General features: G+C 33.1%; 1 protein-coding gene across 1 annotated transcript; it reads right to left on the bottom strand.

The window, feature by feature from the left end:
• Positions 1-537: 537 nt before the first annotated feature.
• On the bottom strand, positions 538-1,473 carry LOC143690100 (olfactory receptor 6C68-like). Its single transcript, XM_077168088.1, has one exon. It carries the CDS (start codon positions 1,471-1,473, stop codon positions 538-540), a length of 936 nt encoding a protein of 311 aa, XP_077024203.1.
• Positions 1,474-10,669: the final 9,196 nt, after the last annotated feature.

Genomic DNA, 10,669 nt, shown 5'->3' with positions numbered 1-10,669 from the left:
CCCCTAAATAGTCAAATCAATCTGTTAAACTTTATCCTGTATTTCTATAGTAGGATTATTTTGAGGTTACCAAAATCTTCAGTTTTCAATATTGTAGTGCTATTATTCTCTCTCTAAACCTCTATATTTTTTCATTATGACTTTATTCATCTTTTCTAGACTTTTACATATATTGTTATGTATATTTGAGCAGATCTATAATGGATGTTACCATGTATATACCAAATTAGATTAGTAATTTCTACTATATTTTATAATATCTTATGAAGTTGATTTCTATACAAAATAGATTTTTGAGAAAAAATTTACATGTCCTCTCAATGATATGCAAATTATTATGAGGTTTTGGTTTGAAAAATGACTATATAGAAATGCCTTGAGCATTTGTCATGAAGTTATTTTAAAGATATGTTGAGAAAATTAATGTAACTGAACTACAGATTATTTTAAAAACAATAAAGCTATTAAACACCAACCAGAAAATGACCAGGGCCATTTATCTTTACTTTTGAAATCTTTCTTTATAGGCCATTTCTTTTACTTAGCTGTGCACAATGTTATTCTTTTGAGTGAGTCCATGAAGGCTTTCTTAACTTGATTGTTTCTCAAGGTATAAATAAAGGGGTTCAATACAGGTGAAATAGAAGAAATGAGCAGTGAAACCACTTTATTAATGGTCACTTCTTCCTTTGCTGTAGGATTCATATAGATGAAAATGCACGTGCCATAGGTGATAGAAACCACAATCATGTGGGAGGAACAGGTTGAAAAGGCTTTCTTCCTTTGCTGGACAGAGGGGAACCTAAAAATTGTCCTGATGATGTAAGCATAGGACAGAACTACACAAGTGAGGGTCAGAATCAGGGTCAATACAGCACAGATTATAATTGTCTGTTCCAGGAGCTGTGTGTCTGAGCATGCAATTTTCACTAGAGGAAAGGCATCACAGATAAAATGGTCAATGATGTTAGAGTCACAAAATTCCAATTTTAGATCCAGGCTAAGTGGTGGGATTATTACACATAAAGCAAACATCCAACAACAGATGATGAGACTCCCGCAGACTCTTTTGCTCATGATGGTCACATAATGCAGGGGTTTGCAGATGGCCACATAGCGGTCATAAGACATGGTAGCAAGGAGAAAAAATTCTGTTACTGCAAAGAAGTCAGTAAAAAACATTTGGACCATACAAGCATTATAGGTCATGATATTGTCACCCGTTGCTATGCTATATAAGTACCTAGGAACACATGCAGATGTGAAGGATATTTCTAAGAAGGAGAAATTTTGTAAGAAAAAGTACATGGGTGTTTTAAGATGGGAATCCACAAAGGTGAGTGTGATGATGGTCAGATTTCCATTCACACTCAACATGTAGGCAAGAAATAGAAATATAAAAATCAGAACCTGTAGCTGAGGGTCATCAGTGAGTCCTAGCAGAATGAATGTTGTTACTGTACCGTTTCTCATCAATGACTGCTGACTTCTGTCCAATCTGTATGAAATATTCAGAGACATTTTTTAGATCATTATAACTATTCAAAATCTCAGCTACATTTCCCCACTACATTTTGACAATTTATGTTTTAGTCCTATTCCCCACTTGGTTTTACCTTTTGACAAAATAGATTGCTGAAGAGGTGTATTTTTCCATGTATCAATGATGTCCTTTGCTCTCAAGAATTCTCTCCTACCCGAAAATTAAATCATAAATTTTCATAACAGAGTTTATGTCTTTTCTTGATACAACTACCTTTTTTAACAGTAGTAATAAATGACAATTAACTTCTGAAAGGAGAAATTGAGGTTTTCATTCTAAAACAAGATTTTTATTTTCTCATGTTTAAATCTCTCCCGTCCACAATCCCTGCTGCTGCTCAAAAAAATTCAATGTTTATATTAATTGGTGAATGCCTTCTCTTTCCTCACTGAATTTCAGGTAAAAAAAAATTACACATTTTTTATTGATACCATTTTGTCATATAATTACATATATAATGCAGATATCAAGAATTATTTACTTCCGAGTTGAAGCTAAATTGCTCCTCTGATATTTTTCAGGCTAGAGCATTATTTAAGCAAGAATTCTAATATACAATAATTATCTCTCTCAAGGCATAAGATCTTATAACATCAATATATAAGAAAACTTTATCCTTTGTTTCCATTTTATTTGTTTTATGACCATTTTCACTTCCTTGTTTAACCTACTGTGTTCTTTTCTTACTAAGTGGAGACACAAATACACATGACTCAGTTGTGTATATTTGTGTATTTCACAGTATTACCAATATGGAGAAGAAGCACTGACTATAGCACATGATTTAACTGAATTTAGAAGCCTTCTAGGAAATTCAATATCTCAATCAACAATCATATTTTTTGCAGCCCACCTTCCTTCCTTCCATATTTTCTTGATATCTCAGGAATGCATGCATCACTGTGAAACATTACTTGGACCTTTAAACTCACAGCACTATTCAATTTTCAAAATAAATTTTCACAAGAAATTAAAACCTATTTTATAAGGAATGTTAATATGCAGCTTGGAAATGAATTATGACGTACTGATTTCTGTTTATTTTATCTTTCAAACAAATGTTCGAAACAAACACAGACTTCTTCAGTAGCCATTTAGGAGAATCTGTTATTCTTGAAAGGAGGCTGTGGGGGTGGCAAGTGGCAGATTTGATGGAATGAGTGGATGTAGGAGCATGCTTATAGACTGTACACATACAAAACACTTCATTATTTTAAATGTGGGGTTGAATGTGCAGCAAAAGTTGCCATAGATATTTCTCAGATAAAGTTAGGTGTGGATTTTTTTAGTGGGTTTTAGGCATAAAATTCTTCTGGACAATATTTATCCACACAAGATAAATTCTCTCTAAAACATGACATCACATAAATATATATTGAATACATGACTAAATATATATAAATTATCATTGAAATCCATTTTCTTCTTAGGAGGAAGACATGACCAAATCCTGCAAAGGGAATTATAGCAAAAGAGAAAAACATCATCATACTTACTCTTAACTAAGAACATCTTTTGGTTGTTTAAACATAGCAGTATTAAGTCTAACATTAACTTATTTTGATGAATATTTTGATGAATGCATTCATATCTTCACCTTTACTGACATGTCTGGGAATGCATAGAGTTTTCTATGACTGCCATCCTCAGCAAGGCTTACAGACTACCTGATAGAGGCTTAGCGCTATTGTAAGTCCCCCAGTAACTCTCCATTATTGAAAAGAAAATGAATCACTCTAATGGAAGGAATGTCAGCAACTCAACCCACCGGTAAAAGGGATGATATTCCAAATAATCAGGAAAGAGAGATGCTTTTACAGTAGAAAGCATGACTTTAAAAATTGCTGAAGATGCTAGCAAGTGAAAAAAACTATCCTTTGTGACCTACATTCAGGAATCATAAGTGAATTTCCTAATGAATTTTGGCATAAAAACAATACACACAGGCTTCATTAGGGACCATGTCCTTGGAGACAGAGGATGTTAGAGGTAATGGAGGACAATTATATTTGTTAACTAACATGGATCATCTTTAAAATTTTCATTCCTGCTAAGGCATTTTGTAGATCAATATCCTTTATTATGTGAATAAAATAATTTATTATATGATATGGATTTTTATTATAGTTGGACATTTTTAATCAAATAAGGAGATGGAAAAGTTTATACAATTATATATGGCTTACCCTACCAGAGTTTTCTTTGTCTGTTTGCACACTATATTATAAGTGTCATTTACAAATGCATACACATTTGCTACTAATTTAATATGGATTCATTCTGACATATGTACACCTTTTCAGTGTATTACCACAATCAATATAATGATCATATACAACGTACAGAAGAGTTTCTCTGCTCCCTTTTTAATCAGTCCCTCTTCCCTATCTCCTGCTTTACTGGTTTACAGCTAACCATTGATCTGTTTTTTGTAACTATAGATAAGTTTGCATATTGTAGAATATTGTACAAAAGGAATAATAGCTTATGAACTCATTTTCATCTTGCTTTATTTGATCAATCTACTCGTTTGGTGATAAATTAGTGTTATGTATATTTATATTTCATTTCATTTCTGAGAAAAAAATCCAATGCGTAGTACATCACAATTTGTTTACTTATATACCAGCTGGTAGACATTTTGTCATTTCAATTTTGTAGGCAATTATAAACAAAGATGCCATGAGCATTTATGCCAGAGTCTCTGAAATGGTGTGTGCTTCAATTTCTGCTGGATAAATTCCAGGAATGTGTTTTAGAGGTATATGTTCAAATGCATAAAAATCTGTAAGGAATTTTCCAAAGTGGTTTTCTGATTCTGGACTCCCATCAGTAATGTAGGAGTGTTTTATTTTTGTCTACATTCTTGGTGTAATTAGTCTTTGTAATTGTAGACATACTAGTGTGTAGTGGTTTCACATTATGATTTTAATGTGCATATGCCTAATAGCTAAGGAGTTTGAGCATCTTTTGATGTGCTTACTTGTTTTATATACTTGGTGAAGTGTCTGTTTAATCCTTTTGCTTAACTTAAATTTTGTTTTTTTGCTTTTTAGTGAGTTTTGATTGTTCTTTTTTACAGCAATGGTGCCATTTTTTTTTCAGATTTATGGTTCACAGATATTTTAACCAGTTTGTAGCTTGTCTTCTCATTCTCTAATGAATGTCTTTTTAAAGGCACATAGTTTCTATTTTGATGAATTGCATTTTATCACTTTTTAAAAGGTAGTTTTATTGAGATATACACATATCATACAATCCATGCAAAGGGTACAAACAATGGCTTTTAGTATCAACGGAGTTGTGTGTTCATCCGTGCAGTCAATTTGAAAATATTTTCATAACTCCAAATGTAAAAACTTCTTACCCCTTAGCAATCATCTCTCAGTCCCTCTATCCTTCTCCAGCCCTATATAACCATTAATCTAATTCTGTGTCTATAGATGTCTATATATTTACATTTTATACAAATGGAATCATACTATATGCAGTTACTTTGCGTCTGGTTCTTTTGCTTAGCATAATGTTTTTTTTGTTATTGTTGTTTCATATTTTATTTTTTTTATTAGAGAAGTTATAGGTTTATATAAATGTTATGTAGATATACAACATTACCATATATCCTACCATTGTGGGCACTTTGAATTTAGTACCTTCATTACAACTGATGAAAGAATATTAAAATATTACTGTTAACTCTATTCCATAGTTTGCATTAGGTTTATCTTTTCTCATATACTACCTGTGCTGGTTTGAAAGGATGTATGCCCCCTAGAAAAGCCATGTTTTAATCAAAATCCCATTTCATAAAAGTAGAATAACTCCTGTTCAATACTGTATGTTTGAAACTGTGATTGAATCATCTCCTTGGATGATGTGATTTAGTCAAGAGTGGTTGTTAAACTGGATTAGGTGATGACATGCCTCCATCCATTTGGGTGGGTCTTGATTGGTTTACTGGAGTCCTATAAAAGAGGAAACATTTTGGAGAAAGAGATTCAGAGACAGCAGATCAGAATGACATAGCCATGAGAAGCAGAGTCCACCAACCAGCGACCTTGGAGATGAAGAAGGAAAACGTCTCCCGGGGAGCTTCATGAAACAGGAAGCCAGGAGAAGAAGCTAGCAGATGATGACATGTCTGCCATGTGCCCTTCCAGATGACAGAGGAACTCTTGGATCTTCTTGGATCAAGATATCTTTCCCTGGATGCCTTTGATTGGACATTTCTATAGACTTGTTTTCATTGGGACAGTTTCTCAGTGTTAGAACTGTAAACAAGCAACTTATTAAATTACCCTTTTTAAAAGCCATTCTGTTTTTGGTATATTGCAATCTGGCAGATAGAAAACTAGAACACTACCCTATTATGAATACTTTGTAACAGTAATATATATTTGTTACAGTTCATGAAAGAACATTCTTATATTTATACTATTGACCTCAGTCATCATCCACAACAGGGTTCACTGCATTATACAGTCTATGTTGTGTCCTTCAGCTTTTCTTCTAGTACTATATTCAAACCCATTCACATATAATAATTCCCTGCTGTTAATTACACTCACAGGAATGTGCTACCATCACTGCTGTCTATTTCTCAACAGTGACAATCAACCTAATTAGAAATTCTGCACAAGTTAAGCATCAGCTCCCCATTCTCTACCCTTATTCTATCTCCTGGTAACCTATATTCTACACTCTAACTCTATGAATTTGCTTATTATAATGAGTTCATATTAGTGAGATCATACAATATTTGTCCTTTTGTTTCTGCATTATTTCACTAAGTATAATGTCCCCATTTCACATTCTTGTCAAATTCTTTTGAAGCATAAAAGTTTTCAATTTTGAGGAGATTCCATTTATCTATTTTTTCTCTTTGTATCTTCTGTTTTGGGTGTCAATTCCAAGAAATAATTACCATAAATGCTGAAGATTCTTGCCTACACATTCTTCGGGAAATTATATGGTCCTTGCTGTTAATATTTAGGTCTGTCATTCATTTTGAGTTAATTTTTGTATAAGGTCTGAGATAACATCCTCTTTCATTCTTTTGCTTATTATTTTGCTTATTATTATTATTATCCAGTTCTCTCCACTCTGTTTGTTGAAGAGACTCTTCTGTCCCAGTTGAGTGGACTTGGCAACCTTGTCAAATATTAATTGGTCATAGATGTGATGGTCTATTTATGAACTCTCAACTTAATTCCTTTGGTCAATATATCTATCTTTATATCAGTACCATGCTGTTTTGACTACTGCAGCTTTGTCATATACATTTTCAAGATGTTTTTGGATATTTTGGGTCCCTTAGCCTTCCAAAATTGTTTGATAATTTGTTTTTATGTTTCTCCAGTGTAGGTTGTAGGAATTTGATTGAGGTTGCCTTGAATCTCTAAATCAATTTAAGTGGAATTGACATTTTAATGATATATAGTCTTCAAATCCTGGATATGAAGATCATTTCCATTTTATTAGGTCTTCTTTGATTTCTCTTAGCAATGTTTTGTAGTTTTCTGTATACAAATCCTTTTTACATCATAGGTTAAATTTATTCCTACAAATTTGATTCTTTTATCTGATATTGTAAATGAAATTCATTTCTTGATTTCCTCTTCAGGCCACTCGTCACTAGCATATAGAAACTCTACTAATTTTTGTTTGTTGATCTTTTATCCCACCACTTTTTTGAACTCATTTATTAGCTCTAGTAGTATTGTGGCATAGTTTTCAGGATTTTTCTCTCTATATATATAGCATTATGCCATCTGCAGATAGGGAAAGTTTTACTTCTTTTTTTTCCAGTTTGGATTCCTTTTGTTTCTTTTTCTTGCTTAATTGCTCAAGGCTAGAACATCTAGCACAATGTTAAGCAATAGCAGTGACACTAGACATCCTTGTTTTGTTTCAGATCTAAGAGGGAAAGTTTTCAGTCATTTATTATTGATTATGATGCTAGTGTGTGTTTTTCATATATGCCCTTTATCATGTTGAGGGAGTTTCCCACTATTTTTATCTTTCAAGGTGGTTTTGTCAAGAACATATGCTTAATTTTGTCAAATGCCTTTTCTGCATCAATCCAGATGATCATGCAGTTTTTCCTTTTTTATCTGTCAATGAGATGTATTACATTAATTTATATTCTTGTATTGAATCACCCTTACATACCAGGAATAAAACCCACTTTGTCATGGTGTATAATTCACTTATTTTGTTGTTGGCTTTTACTTGCAAGCATTTTGTTAAATATGTTTGCATCTGTATCATTAGAGAGATCAGTCTGTAGTTTCCTTAGCTTGTTGTGTCTTTATCAGGATTTTGATTTAGGGTGATGTTGGCTTCACTAAATAAGTTGGGTAGTGTCCCCTCCTCTTCAATTTTTTGAAAGTATTTGAGCAGGATTGGTATCAATTATGCTTGGAATGACTGATAAATTTCCCTCTTAGTAGTGCCTTCCTTGCATTCCATAAGTTTTTAGATTTTGAACTTTCTTTTTCAATCATTTTGAGGTATTTACTGATCTGTCTTGCAATTTATTTTTTTGATTAATTGTTTATGACACTGTTGTTTAATTTCCACACACTTGTGATTTTTTTCAGTTTCTCCTCCTATTATTGATCTGCAGCTTCATTCCATTATGGTCAGAGAAAGTGCTATGCATCATTTCAATTTTAAATTTATTGAGACTTGTTTTGTAATCCAACATATGGTCTGTACCATATGATTCATAAGCACTTGAGAATAGTGGGTATCTTGCTGTTTTGGGGGTGCCATATTTTTTATGTCTGTTAGGTCTAGTTCATTTATCATGCTATGCAATTTCTCTGCTGCCTTAGTTATCATTTGTCTACATATTCTGTTTATAGATGAGAGCTGTGCATAAAGGTCTCCAACTATTATTGTGGAGATCTTAATTTATCCCTTCTTTGTTGCCAGAGTTTGCTTCATGTATTTTGGGGCACCGTGGTTAGGTTCATAAATATTTATGATTGTTGTTTCTTCTTGGTGAATTTATCATTTTATTAATATATGGTGGTCCTTCTTTTCTCTTCTAGCAGTTTTGCATTTCAAGTCTATTTTGTCAGATGACGGTATAGCTACTCCAGCTCTTTTTTGGTTACTCTCTGGGTGGAATATCTTTTACCATCCTTTCACTTTCAATTACTTTGTGCCCTTGGGTCCAAAATGAATCCTTGGATAATACTTTTTTTATGCATTTTGTCAATCTGCATCTTTTGATTGGGGACTTTCATCCATTAGCATTCAATGCTATTGCTGTAAAGGCAGTACTTCAACCTTTTTATCCTTTGGTTTTGATGTCATATGTTATTTTTGTTGCTGTGTTTACTGTTTTAGTTATTCTTACTGGTAATCTTCTTTTCTACAATCTCCGCCAAGCCAGTCCCTCTTCTCTTTCCCTTTAAGCTTGTAGATCTTTCTTTAATATTTGTTGTAGTGCAAGTCTCCTGTTGATGAGCTCTCTCAATTTCTGTTTGTAAGTATTTTAAACTCCCTCATTTTTAAAGGACAGTATTGCTGAGTAAGGAATTCTTGTATGGCAGTTTTTCTCTTTCAGTGTCTTAAATATATCATGCTAGTATTGTCTTACATGATTTCTATGAGAAATCAGTACTCAATCTTATTGCAGTTACTTACTAAGTGATGAATTGGTTAACCTCGCTGCTCTCAACATTCTCTCTCTGTCTTTGACTTTTGATATTCTGATTAGTATGTGTCTCAGAGTAGGTCCATTAGATTTATTCTGTTTGGAATATGTCATGCTTCTTGGACAACATTTATATCTTTTCATAAAGGTGAAAAAATTTTATCTCTTTCATAAGAGTTAATGTCTTTCATAAGAGTTAGGAAATTTTTGGCAATCATTTCCTCATATATGTATACTCTCTGCCCTATTTCCCTTCTTTTTCCATCTGAGACTCCCATAAAGCTTATGTTTATGTGTTTCATGTTGTCATTTAACTCCCAGAGACTTCAGTTTTTCCATTCTTTTCTCTATCTGTTCTTTTATCAATAAGATTTTTATTGTCCTGTGTTCTAATTCACTGATTCATCTGTGTGTTCAAATATACTGTTGTATGCCTCTAGTGTATTTCTAATCTCTTTGATTTATGTCTTTCATTAGGATAAGTTAGGTTATCTTACTTTTCATACTTTAAAATTCTTTTTATGTTCATGGAGTATCTTCTTACTATCCTTTTATATTTAGCCATATTGTCTTTAAATCTCCTTGAATTAATTTAGGAGATTTGTTTGAATATCTTTGATTAGTTCTTTTTCAAATTCTGTACCTCCTCTAAAGTTTTAACTAGTTCCTTTGATTGGGCCATATCCTCCTATTTCTTAGTATGGCTATAATTTTTTGCTGATGTCTAGGCATTTGATTATCTTGATGATATTATGCTGAAGGTGTGTTTCTTTCCTGCTTAGGGTTTTACTGTTGATTGGCTTTATATTAAGGATCTTTTTGATACTTTGTTCAACTTTTTCTAGACCTTTAGAATTTCCTGTGTCTAACTGATCAGGTTTATTCAGCTTTTTATCATCTGATTCTTGCCCTGGGTATGCAGCACACATTTTAAGATTGCACTATTTTTACGATGGCTTCACCCCCATGAGAAAGCTTTTTTTCTTCTGTTCCTTCTTCAAGAATCTTAGTCTGTTCTGTTTGTTTTTGTTTCACCTTTGTAATTTTTTTTCTCTTTCTTTTTAATTGTCTCATGCTGCTTTTGACTAGAAGGAAGATTCTTGGAGGAACATCATTGCAGAGAGGACTTCCCATGTCAGTATTTCCCAGGCAAAGCAAGATCAAGGACCCACTAAATAGGCACACATCAGTTCCAAAGAGCCGTGGGGAGAGGATCAGGAAAGGCACCAAAACTCTTTTTTTATAACTTCCCAATGTTATACTTTCCTGGCTTGCCCAGCAGATGGCATTCTTCAGCAAATTGTTCCCTGTATCCCTAGGGAGTTCCTACATCTTTAACCCTCTCCACCTTTGGCCTTTTTAACATATGGGGGAGGTTGTTATACAGTAATCATGACAGTCACTGTCTGAGTGGACTAAAATGACAACTCTGAGCCAGGACTCAGTGATATAAATTC

Source organism: Tamandua tetradactyla, chromosome 7 (assembly GCF_023851605.1).
Source record: "Tamandua tetradactyla isolate mTamTet1 chromosome 7, mTamTet1.pri, whole genome shotgun sequence".
Lineage (NCBI taxonomy): Eukaryota > Metazoa > Chordata > Mammalia > Pilosa > Myrmecophagidae > Tamandua > Tamandua tetradactyla.
This window is presented reverse-complemented; position numbering and strand designations above follow the sequence as displayed.

What these genes read in the sequence shown, in the direction of transcription:
- LOC143690100 (XM_077168088.1), bottom strand. Translation starts at nt 1,473, where the DNA reads ATGAGAAACGGTACAGTAACAACATTCATTCTGCTAGGACTCACTGAT.